Source organism: Myxocyprinus asiaticus, chromosome 39 (assembly GCF_019703515.2).
Source record: "Myxocyprinus asiaticus isolate MX2 ecotype Aquarium Trade chromosome 39, UBuf_Myxa_2, whole genome shotgun sequence".
NCBI classification, from domain to species: Eukaryota; Metazoa; Chordata; class Actinopteri; order Cypriniformes; family Catostomidae; genus Myxocyprinus; species Myxocyprinus asiaticus.
Window position 1 is genome coordinate 10,249,091 of NC_059382.1, and position 20,175 is coordinate 10,269,265.

At 41.2% G+C, this 20,175-nt stretch overlaps 1 protein-coding gene across 2 annotated transcripts in view; it reads left to right on the forward strand.

Annotated features, from left to right (window-relative positions):
• Window positions 1-20,175, forward strand: part of LOC127430095 (neurobeachin-like) — a 401,279-nt gene that overhangs the window by 121,405 nt on the left and 259,699 nt on the right. For both annotated transcript variants that reach the window (XM_051679563.1, XM_051679564.1), the window contains exons 9-13: window positions 6,106-6,303; window positions 6,612-6,745; window positions 7,150-7,258; window positions 9,705-9,857; window positions 19,260-19,428. In XM_051679563.1, the coding sequence (XP_051535523.1) occupies window positions 6,106-6,303; window positions 6,612-6,745; window positions 7,150-7,258; window positions 9,705-9,857; window positions 19,260-19,428 (763 nt within the window). The remainder of the gene's footprint in view (window positions 1-6,105; window positions 6,304-6,611; window positions 6,746-7,149; window positions 7,259-9,704; window positions 9,858-19,259; window positions 19,429-20,175) is intronic.

Genomic DNA, 20,175 nt, shown 5'->3' on the forward strand with positions numbered 1-20,175 from the left:
TTATGGATGATGTAAATCAAGTGTGTATTGGGGAAAAAACACTGATGTTAGGAATGTCTCTTGCAACAGTGTGGTTATTTTTCTGTTGCTCTTTCACTGTTGTCATGGAAGACAAATGCTCTGTTGCTATTGGGAAATGTTACAATGAGTTAACGTATGAGCATTACATCAACACTTTCTGCCAGAAGTGTATCAGACATTACACCAGCATTCTGTCAGATGTATTTTCTCAGATGCTGCATTTTCACCTTCCTGTGGAAACCATCATCCATAAACATGTTATGGAATTTATTTTCCAGTCAGTCTAATAGATTTTGAGATTTTTAATGAAAAAACATATTTTTGTTCTTTGACATATAAATGTGTGTAGCAAAATGACCCACCCACCAACCAAAAGATAACATTTACACATTGTTTAGTATGCAAATGGCCATAATACTTTTTTGTTCCATGTGATATTTCATCCCTTTTCTTCTGTTTGAAAGTGATAAGAAACATTAAAGATGTTATTAGCAACAGTTTGGTGTTTTGCATTTTAATTTTGCAATTACAGTACAGCATTTTATTTGCTTACAGATTGTGAAAGAAACACTATAAATGTATGGGGGAAAAAACCCAAACAGTTTTATTGCCTTTGTGGCAGTATCTGCAAGGTAATAATGCATTTAACAACAAGATGTTAATTAGAAGCACTCTCCTTCATCTTTAAATAGACACTAGTACTCAGTTAGTGCATGAATTATTAAATATGTATATGAAGGTTCAGGTTCATTATGAATGCAGCAGATGTCTGTCTTTGCTACTGAAGTCTGTCATATTCTTATATGTTGCAGTGCAAGAGGCTTAATGATTTATGATAGCCTAATATAATTTTATTAGTTCACATAATTTGTTGTGTGTGTAGCCATTTTCGGTATAGCAAAATGCCATGCTACTCTTACTACGTCTGCAGTATGCATTCTGAATAGTGTGCACAGTAGGCAAATGTCCTGCATGCATATAATACCCGCACACTTCATGGAATAAAATAAGTATTCCACAATGCAGTGTGCTCAACTTGGAACTTCTGCCTCCTTTTTAACTCGTTATTTGACTGGACTACGAATATTTTGGATAGTTTTACACAAAGTTGTATTAATAATGCAAGTAGCCTTTTTTTTTTTTTTTTCTTCCTAAAAATGAAAACTGGATACAACTCTTTAAATTAAAATGCAGCATAATGCGGTCATGTGACAACAATATACATAGCAGACCATTGTTTAAATCGTTGCAAAATGTATTGTTTCCCAGACTATTTTATAAAAAGTAGTAGGTAGCATACAGTGTATACTGCACAGTTTGTACTGTTTTATGTAATCTGCTATTATTCCATTCTGGAAATAGCTCATGTCTTTGTGTAGATCTGTGGTGAAAAGATAGTGCTCTCTTCAGCATTCTTACTGAACAAAACAGCATTTATTACCATTTCTGAAAATAAATGCTTATAGTGTATAGATCTGATATGTTTACATGACAGACTTTAAACATGAATGTTTTTTCTTTGTTTTTTGTTTTTTTGTTTTTTGTTTTTTTTCTGCAAGCATTGTCAAGCACATTATATTCACATTTCTAAAAAAATAAAGGAATGGTTCACCCCCCAAATGTTTTTTTTTTTTTTAATTGTCTCATCATTTACTTACCCTCTTGCCATCCCAGATGTGTTTGGCTTTCTTTCTTCTGCTGAACACAAATTAAGATTTTTAAAATAATATCTCAGCTCTGTAGGTGCATACAATGCAAGTGAATGGTGGCCAGAACTTTGTTCAATAGTTCAAGAGCTTTGATTGGTGAGGGTGAAAAATAGATCCATTTTTAAGTCCTTTTTTACTATAAGTCTCCATCTTTAACCAGCCTGACCAGTAGGTGGTGATTTGCAAAAGGATTTGAATCCCCAAAATACAAAAGAAGAAGAATGTGGAAGTAAAAGGGAAAATGGAGATTTATTGTAAAAAAATAAAAAATAAAAATAAAAAAAAGACTCAAATATTGATCTTTTTTACACCCACACCCAAATCGCTTCTGAATACATACATTTAACCACTGGAGTTGTATGGATTACTTTTATGCTGCCTTATGTACTCTTTGGAACTTAAAAGTTCTGTCCACAATTCACTTGTATTGTATGGATCTACAGAGCTAAGATATTCATCAAAAAATTGCTGTTTGTGTTCTGCAGAATAAAAAAAGTCATACACATCTGGGACGGAATGAGGGTGAGTAAATGATGGGAGAATTTTAATTTTGGGGGGAACTATGCCTTTAATGGAGTCCAGCAAAACCAGCTAAGACCAGTAAACCAATTTAGGCTGTTCTACACTGTTTTTTTTTTTCCCCCAGCAGGGAAGGATGCTTAATAAAGGCGCTTTGGTGAGCAGATGGATTTCTTAAAGATGCCTTGTTATCATTGTGTGCTCTCTGCGCATTACTACAGTTTCTGCATGCCTGGAGCAGGTCAAATCTTGATGACATTGTCACTAGAGATGTGCTGCAGGTGTTGGGCTCTAGGCCTTTAATTTGACAGCACAAGAAACAACCTCATGAATGATAATTCAGCCTGGGGAATCCCACATCCATCCTTACTTCATCTTCATGATTATTTCATGCCACTGAGCTCATTCATTATTCATCACGCTCTCATGACTTTGGATAAGATTTAATCACTGCATTAAAAGAACCTTCTCCGTTTTAAGCTAGGAACAGTAAATCCTTTAATAATGTGGTTTACAAAGATTTTGTGTTTTAAGACATTTTAAATATACATATTTTAAAATGCTTTGTGATAATTTGCACATTAGTTAATTCACCTTTACTGGCGTGTCTAATTTTGTCTATGTACCTTTCATGGGCAAATATCATGAGATTTTCATCACATTTTATACCTCTTTTATTAGTGGTGCTTACTAAGGCAGGATTCTCTATTACTATAGATCATACTTAGATTTAGGGATTTCAACAAACCCCTAACCCTAAGTATTAACAGTTGGTGTGTAACTCAACTTACACCATTTGTGCTTTGGACATTAATGATGCCTAAAATCTATGCAAATTTCGATTTATGAAAAAAAAAATGTATAGACTTATGTTAAAAAAAAAAGGACCCAAGCCATATACAGGTGCTGGTCATATAATTAGAATATCATCAAAAAGTTGATTTATTTCACTAATTCCATTCAAAAAGTGAAACTTGTATATTATATTCATTCATTACACACAGACTGATATATTTCAAATGTTTATTTCTTTTCATTTTGATGATTATAACTGACAACTAAGGAAAATCCCAAATTCAGTATCTCAGAAAATTAGAATATTACTTAAGACCAATACAAAGAAAGGATTTTTAGAAATCTTGGCCAACTGAAAAGTATGAACATGAAAAGTATGAGCATGTACAGCACTCAATACTTAGTTGGGGCTCCTTTTGCCTGAATTACTGCAGCAATGCGGCGTGGCATGGAGTCGATCAGTCTGTGGCACTGCTCAGGTGTTATGAGAGCCCAGGTTGCTCTGATAGTGGCCTTCAGCTCTTCTGCATTATTGGGTCTGGCATATCGCATCTTCCTCTTCACAATACCCCATAGATTTTCTATGGGGTTAAGGTCAGGCGAGTTTGCTGGCCAATTAAGAACAGGGATGTGTGCAGGTGCCAAGTCCTGTTGGAAAATGAAATCTGCATCTCCATAAAGTTGGTCAGCAGCATGAAGCATGAAGTGCTCTAAAACTTCCTGGTATACGGCTGCGTTGACCTTGGACCAACACCAGCAGATGACATGGCACCCCAAACCATCACTGACTGTGGAAACTTTACACTGGACCTCAAGCAACGTGGACTGTGTGCCTCTCCTCTCTTCCTCCAGACTCTGGGACCCTGATTTTCAAAGGAAATGCAAAATTTACTTTCATCAGAGAACATAACTTTGGACCACTCAGCAGCAGTCCAGTCCTTTTTGTCTTTAGCCCAGGCGAGACGCTTCAGACGCTGTCTGTTGTTCAAGAGTGGCTTGACACAAGGAATGCGACAGCTGAAACCCATGTCTTGCATACGTCTGTGCGTAGTGGTTCTTGAAGCACTGACTCCAGCTGCAGTCCACTCTTTGTGAATCTCCCCCACATTTTTGAATGGGTTTTGTTTCACAATCCTCTCCAGGGTGCGGTTATCCCTATTGCTTGTACACTTTTTCTACCACATCTTTTCTTTCCTTCGCCTCTCTATTAATGTGCTTGGACACAGAGCTCTGTGAACAGCCAGCCTCTTTTGCAATGACCTTTTGTGTCTTGCCCTCCTTGTGCAACGTGTCAATGGTCGTCTTTTGGACAACTGTCAAGTCAGCAGTCTTCCCCATGATTGTGTAGCGTACAGAACTAGACTGAGAGACCATTTAAAGGCCTTTGCAGGTGTTTTGAGTTAATTAGCTGATTAGAGTGTGGCACCAGGTGTCTTCAATATTGAACCTTTTCACAATATTCTAATTTTCTGAGATACTGAATTTGGGATTTTCCTTAGTTGTCAGTTATAATCATCAAAATTAAAAGAATTAAACATTTGAAATATATCAGTCTGTGTAATGAATGAATATAATATACAAGTTTCACTTTTTGAATGGAATTAGTGAAATAAATCAACTTTTTGATGATATTCTAATTATATGACCAGCACCTGTATAAGGACCAGATAGATATAATAGACGTGGGGGGTGGGCTCTTCCCTGATGAAAAAAATAAAATAAAAAAATAAAAAATCAGCAAGCTGGTTTGCTAGTATTAGCTAGTCGCTCAGCCTGGCCCAGCTAGTTGCACAGTCTGGCCAGGCTGGGTGATTAGCTAAGACCAGCAAACCACTTGCTGTTTTTTTATTTTTTTTCCCATCAAGGAAGAGCCCATTCCCACGTCTATAACATATTCTTTATAACATAGTCCTTAGATATGGTTTGGGTCCTTTTTCAGGTTTTAGAGGGTTTTGGGGAAACTTTTAGCTGGTCAGTGTAGGAGACAGGCTAGACCTGTTTTGGCTAGACTGAGTGACCAGCTTAAACCAGCTAAGACCAGCTAACCAACTTGAGCTGATTTTTAGCATTTTTTTTTTTCCCAGGTAAGCACTGAATGCAAGCTAGCAACCACCTACAATAGCAACACCTTAGCAACAAGCCAGAACATTTTAGAAACCGAATAGCAACACAATAATATGATGTGTGTTACTCAGAAATTCTTCATTACTGTGGTGACACCATAACAGATCCATGTGTGTCTTTGTTGAGTTAAAAATATTTAATACATCAGTTTGTTAATTCACCTCTATATGTTCTTTAAAATATTTAAGAACAAAGAAAGCATACCTGATAGGCTACTTTTAACTGTTGAGGCTGTTACCATGTTTTTTTTTTTTTTTAACGTCGTGACTGTCAAGTCAGAGCTTTTATAGAATTCGGAGTTTACAACATCTAATTACGAATGACATGAAGACGTGACCGGTTTTATATGTCAGACTCTCATAATTATGGTAATTCCAACATAACATGAATCAGGATCAGAAATTAAGGGGGACTGGGCATAAATGCTACAAAAAATGACAAAATTGACCCCGAAATTCAAAGTGTGTGTGGCAAAAAATACCCTCGTAATGAATTTTTCTGTTTTTATTTTTAACATCTGATATTGTTCTTCTTAGTATTCTATTATGGTAATAGTTATACATATTATGGCATAAATATGAGTTGATGTTGATTCATTATTAGGGTAAGAGGTAATATATTTACAAGCTTGAGAACTATTATTACTGAGTTGATTAATGTAACATATTTGACATAAACAGATAGACACAGAAACAATATGCCCTCATAAAATAAAAAAAATGTCATTGAAAATTAAATCCAGGGGGCAAATATTGTCCCTCAACTTAAAATGTATTTTCTGACACTGATGTGAATGCACCAAAAAGCCCCTGAACACCTTAACAATGACTTGTCAACATAATAGTGTCATAGTAAAAATTTAATAATGTGTCTGTCTCCCTCCCTCTCTCTCTCTCTCTCTCTCTCTCTCTCTATCTCTCTATCTCTATCTCCCTAGAGCACCTTTAAGTTCAAATCTGAGAGTGACATCCACCTGGAGGATCACCATAAGCAAGTGTTGTATGATGGGAAATTGGCAAACAGCATCTCTTTCACCTACAATGCCAAAGCCACGGATGCTCAGCTCTGCCTGGAATCTTCACCCAGAGAAAACCCCTCTATTTTCGTGCACTCACCCCATGCTCTAATGCTACAGGTCTGTTTAACACCTTTACTTTAATGTTCTACTCTCTTATTCCTAAATAAACAGCATAATGGCTGGTGATGTGATGAAATGTTAATCAGATGTTGTGTTGTTTAGCTAACACCTTAAGATAATGTCAGTGGTTGCCATTTAATGTTAATTGTTTGGAGAAATGCATTTCCTCCAAGATTAGTCATTGGTTAATGTGAGTCAGTACTTTCAAGAACAAATAACAAAACAATTTAACTTGAAGGTAATTACTGAATGCATCGACCGCAACTTTTTAATCCTTTTGGTGTGTCCCTTCTTTGTCTGAATAGGATGTGAAAGCCATCGTAACTCACTCGATTCACAGTGCCATTCATTCCATTGGTGGTATACAGGTGCTTTTTCCTCTCTATGCACAGCTGGATTTCCATCAGCACAATGAAGGCCATGTGGAGACCACCGTATGGTGAGTAACTTCATGCCTAGCATTACATAACCAACTACATTTACAGGCTTATTTGATTGCAATCAAAATGTGGGTAGCTCAACTAATAGAGTGTTTGCAAAAATGTCGCAACAGTCACGTAATCTTCATGCGATCAGGGTGGATGAAATATAACCTCAGAGTTAACAGACTTATCTGCTCTGATGCAGTGGTGTATTTGTCCAATGAACTGTGCACCTAACTAGGGCTATAGCAAGTATTTCTTTCTGCAATCCTTGGAATTGCCCCACCCACCATTATTCATATTAGCAATTGATAAATATAGGTTTTTTTCAATGGCTAATTCTTAAATTATTACACTTATTACATGTTATTACAGGTAAGTTCAGTACAGTTCAGTAATGGATGTTTTTTTGGGATTGCAGTTCCACTCTTCTGGCCTTCCTGATGGAGCTGCTGAAGAGCTCTGTGGCAATGCAAGAACAGATGCTAGGAGGGAAGGGCTTCCTGGTGATTGGTTACCTCCTGGAAAAGGTCAGTGTCACTTTTTATTTATTTATTTTTTTTTGCTTGTCTCTTCAACATACAAAAAGGACTTGTTTTCAAAACTTTCCCAAACACTCTGCCCTGTCTTCCATTGGTTGGACAAACACTCATGCCATTGGTTGAGCCAATGGTACTATGTGGAGCCACAAACAAAGTAATGTTTTACATAGAGACATGTTTACAATTCTTGGGAGAAATCAATCTATAAATAGCTTACTTAGAGTTGCTTGTGCAAACTAAAGGAATAGTTCAACCAAAAATAAAAATTATCTCATAATTCGCTTGCCCTTATGCCATCCCAGATGTGTGTGACTTTCTTTCATCTACTGAACTCAAATTAAGATCTTCAGAAGAATTTCTCTGCTGTTTTGGTCCATACAATTCAAGTGAATGTGTGCCAAAACTTTGAAGCTCCAAACATCACATAAATCAGCATAAAAGTAATCCATATGACTCCAGTGGTTAAATCTATATCTTCTCAAGTGATATGATAGGTGATGGTGAGAAAAATATATTTTTACTATAAATTCTCCTCCCTGCTCAGTCAATCTCCACTTTAACTTTCACTTTCACATTCTTATTCTTGAGTTTTTGGTGATTCACATTCTTCATGCGTATTGCCCTCTACTGGGCAGGGAGAAGAATTTCTAACAAAAAAGGACTTAAATGTTGATGTTTCTCACCAACACCTATCATATCACTTCTGAAGATATGGATTAAAACGCTGGAGTCATATGGATTACTTTTATGATACCTTTATGTACTTTTTAGAGCATCAAAATGTTGGCACCTATTCACTTGCATTGTAAAGACCTACAGAGCTGAAATAATATTCAAATGGCACGAGGGTGAGTAAATGATGAGAAAATTTTCATTTTTGGGTGAACTAACCCTTTAAGCTGGGATATGAGAAAGTATCTATTTTAGCATCAAACAAATTACACACTGTAATTCAAACTGTAGAAGTTGGCATATTTTTTTCATCTTCTACGGCATTGTTATGCTTCTTTCTACATTTGTAATTGCCAGATTATTTTACCCATTGCTTAAAGCTTACAATTACTTTTTTCTAAATAGTTTCATGAGTATTAAGATTGTTCTTTCAAAGGGAGTTATCTTGACTTCCATTGTCTCGAGTTGAATAAAGAATGCTCATAGTTCATTTGCTGGAATAAAAGAGATATTGTGCATTATGGTTGATGGACAGACAAATGGTACAGTATTTCTATGGCGAATGTCGGTTTAACAGCGCCATTATATTCCCTTGGTCCATGCGTTTATTGCCATGGCATACAAATTAATCTGGTGTCATCTAGCTTTTTCTTTTCTCTCTGTCTTTATTCATTCACCGTGTCACCGCTATTCCTTTATGTCCCCTTGGTTCCATCTAAAGCTGGTGCTAGTAAGGATGAGTCTCACTTTGTCATTTGGCAAAGGCAGCTGTAAATCTGGCTTAGAGAGCACCTGAGTGATCCTGCTGTCTGCTGTCCCATTCACAAGTAGCCGGCCATCTGTTGCCATCTAGTTTAAACTCACGCCTCTCTCATACCACGCACCTGTCTGGACCTCAGGTGCCAACTGAGACTAATAACACACAAAGTCTGTGCAAAGTGAAAGTCCTTATTTAGCTGCAAAGTCAAACTATGGGCCTAAGGTGTTGGTTTATTTTTTTTATTATTATTATATATATATATATATATATATATATATATATATATATATATATATATATATATATATATATATATATATATTATCAGTAATAGTGAAGTAGGAATTGAATTAGTTAATTAGTTATAATGTACACTACTGGTCAAAAGTTTAGACATACTTTAATGAATTTATGTTTCTCATGATTTCAAAAACCTTTTGATTCAAAGGATTATGCTTACTGTATGTGCTTACATATGGATTTGTTTACAAAATACAAATTGTATTATTTTATTTCTTTTTTTTTTTAACTAGATGAATTGGATTGGATAGTTAAGGAAAAGCAGCCAACAAGTGCTCAGCATTTATGGGAACTCCTTCAATACTTTGTAAAAAAAAAAAAAAAAAAAAAAAAAAAAACATCTCATGCGACACCAATATAAGAAAGTTTTGGTTTGTTTAACATGTTTTGATCACAACATAAACCCAATACTTCCATTTGTGTTATTTAATTTAAATTATTGACTTTACTATGATTCTAAAATATGGAAAATAGTAATAAAGAATAAGTGGGGCATCTAAACTTTTAACTGGTAGTGTATAGAATATGGTGAGCTGAAATAGCAAGTTTCATTGTAACACTGTAGTAAGTTTATATGTTTATATGTATTTTTTTTAATGTATTTTTTTTTTATTATTTTTGTGGTAGATGTTATATTAAGGAAACACTTGTTTTGTCAAAGGTTGCTGTATAAGTTTAAAGAATGTCACATTTCTTCTACAGTCATCGCGGGTGCACATCACGAGGGCTGTTTTGGAGCTGTTCCTCTCATTCGCCAAATACCTAGATGGCCTTATCCACGGAGCACCTCTCCTCAAACAACTTTGTGACCATATTCTGTTCAATGCTGCTATTTGGATCCACACACCCGCAAAGGTGAGCCAGATCATGTATTGCTGAAACACGTTTCCAGATATTAAAGGAAGAGTTCACCCAAAAATGAAAATTCTCTCATAATTTACTCACCCTTATGCCATCCCAGATGTGAATGACTTTCATTCTTCTACAGAACACAAAGATTTTTAGAAGAATATTTTAGCTCTGTAGGTCCATACAATGCAAATCAATGGGTGCCAACATTTTGAAGCTCCAAAAATCACATAAGTCAACATAAAAGAAATATATACGACTCCAGTTGTTAAATCAATATCTTCAGAAGCTATATGATAGGTGTGGGTGAGAAACAGATCACTTTCAACTTCTTCTTTGTGTGTTTTTGGTGATTCACATTCTTCATGCATACTGCCCCCCACATGGGCAGGGAGAAGAATTTCAAGAAAATAATGACTTAAATATTGATCTGTTTCTCACCCACACCTATCATATCACTTCTGAAAATATTGTTTAAAACACTGGAATTTTATGGATTATTTTTATGATGCCTTTACTTGCTTTTTGAAAATTTTGGCACTCATTCGCTTGCATTGTATAGACCTACAGAGCTGAGAAATTCTTCTAAAAATCATAATATGTGTTCTGCAGAAGAAAGAAAGTCATACACATCTGTGATGGCATGAGGGTGAGTAAATTATGAGAATTTTCTATTTTAAGTGAACTATCACATGAGACTGATAGTGACGATCACAAAGGGCGAGAGCAAGACAAAGAGACCCAAGAGCAGAGGAACAGTTCAAAGGATTTTTTTAACAATAAATAGCAACTTAAACTGTACTGGCGAAGAACGGAGAACCTGGCACCAGCTGCAGTAGCAGGGGGAGAAGCTCATGGATGCGTGCGTGCTGTGGCCACGCAGTGGGCAGATCTGAGAGGATTCCGTGACTAGTGTGGTCATAGGCGAGTGTGTACGTCATGGTAGTCAGGAGCAGATTCGTGGGGAATCCTTCGTTGAAGCGTAGTGAGGTGCAGAGAACCAGTGCACAGCAGACTGGAAGGCAATCACTCTCCCGACATGCGGGTAGAGATGAGGAATCCTCCGTTGAAGATTCATGAGCGCAGAGAACAAGCGTACAGCAAACTGGAAGGCAACCACACGCCCGACACGCGGGCAGAGATGGGCAACTAAACAGATACACGAGACAAGACCAACTAGGCAGAGAGAGTGAGGTAAGTTACTTCAAACCAAACAACAATCTAGCAAAGATACTGACAACACGAAGGGATTAAGTAGGGAGTGAATCAGCAGAGAACCAGGTGCTGCAAGCATGCTAATTAGTGGCGTGATCAGCATTCCCCTGGGAACAATCAGTGCCTGCGAAACATGAGGGAGAGAAATAACAAAAACCGACAAACTCACTGGAGCCATGACATTAGGAGCATCTTAGTACACTATGGTGAGAACTGGTGTCATAGAGACTGGAATAACCTGGTAAGAGGATGATATATGCTGAAGTAAACACAAGGCAGAGAGAAAGTCCAGAAGCAAGCACATGAGAACAACAAATTTATGTCAACAGGAAACCAAAATTCACCATAAATTAAGTAAATGTACTTTTTTACATATCTGGTTCTATTGAGCATGATTCATTGATGTATGTCATTACAAAGAAAAAGAATGTCTTTTGTAATCCTTTATTAAAATGTGATAACTTGCTCTGACTCTGAAACAATTTTCCTTTTCGGCTGACATCATCAAGCATCAGTGATTGTCTTGCAGAATTCTATCATTAATGTGTAACTGTCATTTCCTATCTGTCACTCACTCGAAGTTGTGTCGATGTAGTGACACTAGGGGTCACTCTTGGGAGCCCGAAACACCTCTGGTCTATGAAAAAAGGCCAATGAAAATTGGCGAGTTGTATTTGCATACCACTCCCCTGAACATACAGGTATAAAAGGAGCTGGTTTGCAACCACTCATTCAGATTTTCTCTTCGGAGCCGAACGGTCGATGCTCACTGAGCTAAATTCTCACGACTGTTCATTCACCTCTGCTGGATCTGACGGCGCATTTCAGCGGCTTCTCCCCCCTCTGCACTGGTGCACTGCAGAGAACATCCCTGGGCGCTTCAGCAGAAATAAAAGAGTGTATTCTAAAAGAGTATATTTCTCTAAAAGAATGGCACACACGGAACGTCTTTTTAAAGAAGCCCTTCCGTTTGTGTGTTATTCCTTGTTATCTCTCGCCTTCTGACGGTCACGATCGCTGTCTTTCGTGTCTGGACGCTACCCACGCGGAGACGGCGTTCGTGGATGGATCATGTACTCATTGCGAGAACATGACCATGGCAACATTGCGGTCGCGGCTTGCCTTCGTAAGAAACCAAGCCACCCAATGGCTCCCCACCTCGGTCCTTCTACCTACAGGTATGAGGCCAGCGCGGCTAGCACTGGGGGCGATTTGGGGACCCCAATGGGACCACCTCCACCGGGTATCCCCCCACCGACCTCCCATTCCCCCCCCACGGACCTCCCATCCGGGTTTCCGGATGAGTCCGCCGGCTCGTCTCAAGGTTCGACCTCTTGTTCAGAGCCTGTGAAGGTGATGACCTCTCGAGCGCAGCATCGGAGAGTGGGCTCGTCCAGTCGGATGCGGAAGCCTCAGCTTGGCTCCCCCCTCGGGTACGGTCGCCCAGTAACAGGCTGATGCGGAGATGACAGACATGCTTTCCCGGGCAGCCACGAGCGTCGGGCTAGAGTGAAACCCTCTGCCCTCCCCTGAACCCTCGCAGCTCGATGATTGGTTCCTGGGCTCGCAGCGCCACTCACAGCCACGCCCTGCCCCAGTTCCTTTCTTCCAGGAAGTGCACGAGGAGCTGACAAGTGGGAGGCATCTTTTACTGCCCGGTCCCGATCTTTCAGCTCCCCCGCCCTCACTACCCTCAATGGTGGGGCGGCCAAGGGTTATTCGGCGATCCCCTGTGGATAAGGCGCTCGTGGTGCACCTATGCCCGCAGAGCGCCGCCACCTGGCGCAGGCACCCAAAGCTCCCGTCCAAGTCCACCAAGCCAAGGAACTGCACAAGGGTAGTTCCGCCCTGGGATTGATGCAGGAGCTGTGCTCGGTGACCGACCTCGCTCTCCGGGTGACAAAGGTCACGGCACGGTCTCTCGGGCGGGCGATGTCCACCTTGACGGTCCAGGAGCGCTACCTTTGGCTCAACCTGGTCGAGATGGGAGAGGCCGACAAGGCACGGTTCCTTGGCACCCCCATTTCCCAGGTTGGCCTGTTTGGTGACACCGTTGAGGACTTTGCCCAGCAGTTCTCGGCGGTGAAGCAGCAGACGGAAGCTATCTGGCACATCCTGCCCCGGCGTGGCTCAAGATCCCACACCCCATTTGCTTGTCGCCAAGGGCGTCCTCCTGCGTGACTGCACCGGCTCTGCCACCCGTCTCACGGCTGACCACCAAGAACCCGAGAAAAGCTTCGAAGCGTCCCTGAGACGGGCGACCCAGGGACGAGGAAATCCGCTGCTCTGGAGCTGGTAAGCAGACCACTCCATCCCCTGGTGGAGGGCCGGGAGGAGAATGGCCATCACGCCGGTCTGTCACTGCCTCTTCAGCCCTTGGACCAACCTTACATTTCTACGGGCAGGCATTCCCCAAGAGCAGGTCTCCAGGCACGTCGTGGTTACGACTGATGCCTCCAAAATGGGCTGGGGTGCTGTATACAATGGGCACGCAGCCGCTGGCTCCTGGACGGGCCCGCCGCTGCGTTGGCACATCAACTGCCTCGAGTTGTTGGCAGTTCTGCTCACCCTGTGGAGGTTTCGGCCGTTGATCCAGGGCAAGCATGTGTTAGTTCGGACAGAAAACACGGCAACGGTGGCATACATCAACCGTCAAGGTGGTTTATGCTCCCATTATATGTCACAACTCACCCACCATCTCCTCCTCTGGAGTCAGCAGCACCGCAAGTCGCTGTGAGCCACTCACATCCCGGGCGACCTCAACACTGCAACGGACTCGCTGTCATGACAGGTTACCCTCAGGGTAGAGTGGAGACTCCACCCTCAGGTGGTCCAGCTGATTTGGAGTCGATTTGGGCAGGCACAGGTAGACCTGTTAGCTTCCTAAGAATCCTCCCACTGCCCGCTCTGGTACGCCATGACCGAGGCACTTCTCGAACAGTGAGCCCCCAGTGAGCCTACTTGCACAGACCCTGTGCAAGGTCAGGGAGGATGAGGAGCAGGTTGTCCTGGTAGCACCCTACTGGCTCACCCAGACGTGGTTCTCGGACCTCACGCTCCTCGCGACAAACCTTCCCGATGCGAAGACCCCCAGAGATGTGCAGTCGGATCGGTGCTTTCCTTCCTGCAGGAGAGATTGGAAGGGAGGCTGTACCCCTCCACCTTGACAGTGTATGTAGCTGCTATAATGGCATACCACGACACAGTGGACATTACAGTGCATCCGGAAAGTATTCACAGTGCTTCGCTTTTTCCACGTTTTGTTATGTTACAGCCTTATTCCAAAATGGATTAAATTCATTATTTTCCTCAAAATTCTACAAACAATACCCCATAATGACAACGTGAAAAAAGTTTGTTTGAAATCTTTGCAAATTTATTAATAATAAAAATGAAAAACAAATCACATGTACATAAGAATTCACAGCCTTTGCTCAATACTTTGTTGAAGCACCTTTGGCACCAATTACAGCCTCAAGTCTTTTTGAGTATGATGCTACAAGCTTGGCACACATATTTTTTGGCAGTTTCTCCTATTCTTCTTTGCAGGACCTCTCAAGCTCCATCAGGTTGGATGGGGAGCGTCGGTGCACAGCCATTTTCAGATCTCTCCAGAGATGATCAATCGGGTTCAAGTCTGGGCTCTGGCTGGGCCACTTAAGGACATTCACAGAGTTGTCCCGGAGCCACTCCTTTGTTATCTTGGCTGTGTACTTAGGGTCGTTGTCCTGTTGGAAGATGAACCTTCGCCCCAGTCTGAGGTCCAGAATGCTCTGGAGCAGGTTTTCATCAAGGATGTCTCTGTACATTGCTGCATTCATCTTTCCCTCAATCCAGACTAGTCTCCCAGTTCCTGCCGCTGACAAACATCCCCACAGCATGATGCTGCCACCACCATGCTTCACTGTAGGGATGGCCAGGTGATGAGCGGTGCCTGGTTTCCTCCAGACATGATGCTTGCCATTCAGGCCAAAGAGTTCAATCTTTGTTTCTCATGGTCTGAGAGTCCTTCAGGTGCCTTTTGGCAAACTCCAGGCGGGTTGTCATGTGCCTTTTACTGAGGAGTGGTTTCCGTCTGGCCACTCTACCATACAGACCTGATTGGTGGAGTGCTGCAGAGATGGTTGTTCTTCTGGAAGTATCTCCTCTCTCCACAGAGAAATGCTGGAGCTCTGTCAGAGTGACCATCGGGTTCTTGGTCACCTCCCTGACTAAGGCCCTTCTCCCCCGATCGCTCAGTTTGGCCAGGTGGCCAGCTCTAGGAAGAGTCCTGGTGGTTCCAACCTTCTTCCATTTACGGATGATGGAGGCCACTGTGCTCATTGGGACCTTCAATGCTGCAGACATTTTTCTGTACCCTTCCCCAGATCTGTGCCTCGATACAATCCTGTCCCGGAGGTCTACAGACAATTCCTTGGACTTTATGGCTTGGTTGGTGCTCTGACATGCACTGTTAACTGTGGGACCTTATATAGACAGGTGTGTGCCTTTCCAAATCATGTCCAATCAACTGAATTTACCACAGGTGGACTCCAATCAAGTTGTAGAAACATCTCAAGGATGATCAGCGGAAACAGGATGCACCTGAGCTCAATTTTGAGTGTCATGGCAAAGGCTGTGAATACTTATGTACATGTGATTATTTTCATTTTTTATTTTTAATAAATTTGCAAAGATTTCAAACAAACTACTTTCACGTTGTCATTATGGGGTATTGTTTGTAGAATTTTGAGGAAAATAATGAATTTAATCAATTTTGGGATAAGGCTGTAACATAACAAAATGTGGAAAAAGTGAAGCGTTGTGAATACTTTCCAGATGTACTGTAAGTCCTTAGGGACGCATGACCTGATCATCAGGTTCCTGAGAGGTGCCAGGAGGTTGAATCCTTTCAGACCGTGCCTCTTTCCCTCATGGGACCTCTCTGTAGTTCTTCAGGGTCTACAGGGAGCCCCCTTTGAGCCCTTGCAGTCAGCTGAGCTTAAGGCACTATCTTTGAAGACTGCCCTCCTGACTGTGCTCACTTCCATCAAGAGGGTAGGAGATCTGCAATCGTTCTCTGTCAGTGAAACGTGCCTGGAGTTCGGCCCGGGTTACTCTCACGTGATCCTGAGACTCCGACCAGGCTATGTGCCCAAGGTTCCCACGACTCCTTTTAGGGATCAGGTGGTGAACCTGCAAGCGCTGCCCCAGGAGGAGGCAGACACAGCCCTGACGTTGCTGTGTCCGGTGCACACTTTACGCATCTATTTGGATCGCATGCAGAGCTTTAGAGTCTCTGAGCAGCTCTTTGTCTGCTTTGGTGGACAGCGGAAAGGAAGCAATGTCTCCAAGCAGAGGATCGCCCACTTGGTCATTGATGCCATAGCAATGGCATATCACGCTCAGGACGTGCCGCCCCCGGCAGGGCTACGAGCCCATTCTACCAGGATTGTGACAGCTCCTGGGCCTTGACCAGTGGCGCCTCTCTAACAGACATTTGCAGAGCAGCGGGCTGGGCAACACCCAACACCTTTGCGAGGTTCTACAATATCCGGGTGGAACCGGTTTCGTCCCATGTAGTGGCAGGCACAAGCAGGTAAGTCCGGGACAGCTGGCCGGGTGTATCACTTGCGCATAGTGCCTTTCACCTCCCCTGAGCTGAAGACATGCGCTGTTGACTCCCAGTAGTGTTCACAAACTGTGTTCCCTGGATGACTTCTTCCGAGCCCTGTGGCAGACAAGTTTGTAGAGAAACTCGCTGCCGGCTCAGTACATGTGCTAACTAAGCCCTGTACTGGGGTAGGTGCTCCGCATGTGTTGGTTCCCCATAGGTAACCCCATGCGACGTATATCTTCCGCTAATTCGTTTCCCTGTTGGTAAACTGCGTCTTCCTTGGGCAGAGGCCCCTCTGCCCCAGTCACCATGTTTGTAGAAACTCCTCCCCTGTAGAGTTGGACCTACCATGGGACTTCTCCACATGACATACTTCCGACAAAGCTCGGCAAAACCATGTGACGTATTTCCACTCAAAATACCCCCCCCCCACGGTGTCTTCCCCTTGGGAGTGACATCCCCCCCCCCCCGATGTAGACTTGGTGGCCCCAGTCGGTTAACAAATTTCACTCTTTTTTTTTGGGGAGAGAAAAAAAAGAGAGGGTAAGAGGCCACGATTGGGCTAGCCTGTCTCTATCTTTTGGGCAGTCGACTTGTCCCCGAAGGGCCATTCGACACTCATAACAGCGTTGGGGGAGGTTACATTTCGGCCTGGTACGCTGGCTACGAGGCACACAATGGTCTGCCCGTCACACACCACCAGTTCACGTAACACAGTTCAGCCAGTTGTGGCGTTTCATATAGGGACCCCTAGTGTCACTACATCGACACAACGTCGAGTGAGTGACAGATAGGGAACGTCCTGGTTACTTATGTAACCTCTGTTCCCTGATGGAGGGGACGAGACATTGTGTCCCTCCTGCCACAACGCTGGACTACCCGCTGAAATGGCTGGGGCCTTGTCTCGGCTGCTCAGCACAAAACCTGAATGAGTGGTTGCATACCAGCTCCTTTTATACCCGTATGTTCGGGGGAGTGGTATGCAAAGACCAGAGGTGTTTCGGGCTCCCAAGAGTAACCCCTAGTGTCACTACATCGACACAACGTCTCGTTCCCTCCATCAGGGAATGGAGACTACGCAAGTAACCAGGATGACGTTTTTTTTTTTTTGTTTTTTTTTGTTTTTTTTTTTAACAGAGTTGAAATTGTTATATTATTGTATTGTTTTTATATGGTAATTTGAATTAATGTCTTAATACACGTTCCTGGTTTTAGTGTTTGTCTTCCTCCCAATATTTTTTTCCCCTGTGTTGAATATTTTGTTTTACCCAGAAATGCAACACAATACAGAAGTAAAATAGGATGCAAATTCCATTTTGTGTTAACATCTGCCTATATTGGATAAGAGGTTATTAATTTCAAGTCCTCTAAAAAGCAGAAAGTATATAGAATTTATTTTATAGCACCTCAGCTTCATAGTCTGGCAATTGATTTCACTTTAAAACCTGTCAAAACACTTTTGCTTTTAAAATACATCATCACTTTTCTTCACATAATATCACAGCTTTTAACAAAAAGTTTTTTTCTTAAACAAACTGACAATTCACAGTGTCTCTTGAGTATTTGCACCACTCTGTCATAGCTGCTAGGTAAATTCAGACTGAAGTTTGTTTTGGAAAACTAAACAAAGAGGGAAATATGTTCCTGCTCTACTCCATAATGACCCATGAAGAAAGGGATGAGGTGTTGAGGCGAAGAGATGCAAGGCTCTGTTTTGCTAACATATTCACTTCAGTTTTTGCACTGCTGTAATACAGGATTGAAATAAAGACGTTGGTGGGAGCTTGCCACTGTTCCAAAAGGAGAGAGAAGAAAAGGAAGGAAAGAAGGAAGGAAGGAAGGAAAGGAATGGAGGAAAGAAAGGAAGGAAGGAAGAAGGAAAGGAAATAAATGAGGGAAATCAAGAGAGGGGTGAAATAAGGAAAAGAATGGAAAATTAAGGAAGGAAAGGAATGCAGGAAGAAAAGGAAATGAAAGAAAGAAAGAAAAAAGAAAGAAAGAAAGAAAGAAAAAGCAAAAAATTGAGAGTGCAGAAAGCAAAGAGAGATAGGAGAAAAGGAGAAAGAAAAGAGAGAATAAAATGACATGTGAGACTAGTTCAGAATAGTGAGCAGCTGGACTGCTTCAGTAGACAAACCAACCTCACTCTCTCCAAAGAAGTGTTGTTTTCACACAGCCATTTCCCCAGGCCAGTTTCAGTTTCATGTTTTCTACCCACCCCATCATCATCCCTGGCCTAAGTGGAGTCTGTCTGCATAAGTGGACTTTAATTCGATGAGCTATACACCTTCATCAGCTTGTTCTGCCTTTCACTGTTCACTATTGACCTACTACTTACAAATGAACCCCAGAAATTTTTTAATTTCTGACTTTACCCAAAAGTACACATTGCACCTTTTTTTTTTCACTTAAGCTGCTTTTCTCTGGTATTGTTAACAATGCCAGTGGTCCAACAGAAATCCATCAAGAATACAATTTAACTGTGGAATCTTGGGATGAAGTTAAAAAACAACAGTCGGTGCTGGAAAGTAATCTTCATAGTTTTGTACTCTTTCCTGAAGCAATGGTAACCATTTGTGTGTGTTTCTGTTCTGCAGGTCCAACTCTCGCTGTACACGTACATTTCAGCAGAGTTTATTGGTACAGCAACCATCTACAACACCATCCGTCGGGTCGGGACAGTCCTGCAGATCATGCACATACTGAAGTACTATTACTGGGCCGTTAACCCTGCCCACACCAGCGGCATCACACCCAAAGGCCTGGGTCTGTACACACTCACAAACACCCACACATTCTCTTACAACTTGGGTTGAATGCAAATCATTTTTGATAAATAGTTTAAGGAGTGCTTTCCCTCACACGCAAACAATATATTTTTAGATTTTTATAGAAACATGATAGCTAAATGAAAAATATCATCTTCTGAAATATATCAGCTAGTTTATCAGTAACTACAAGCAAACATTTGATCCCAAACAAGCTGTCCCTTTTGATTGATGCCTTAATTTAGTCTAAATCTGTAACCCTGAAACACCTTGCAATTCGTTTTTGTTTTGTTTTGTTTTGTGTCGTGTTTTGTTTTGTTTCAAATACATTTTATGTTTAATTCCTATCTTTATTTAATGTTTATTATTAGAAAATAATCTTTTATTATTTGTTTTGTTTTGGATAACACTTTACAATAAGGTTCCATTTGTCAACATTATTTAACAAAATTAGTTAATATGAACTAATAATGAACAATACTTTTACAGCATTTATTAATCTTAGTTCATTTTATTTCAACATATACATTTTTAAAATCAAAAGCTGTATTTGTGAACATTAGTAAAGGCAAATACTGTATTTATTAATGCTGTAAAAAATATTATGTTATTTGTTCATGATGCCTAATGCATTAACTAATGTTAACAAATGGAACTTTGTGTTAGTTTAGTTTAGTTTTTTGTTTCAAATACAGTACATGTAACTTTATTTAATGTTTATTGTTCGAAAAGGCTTTTTCTGGTT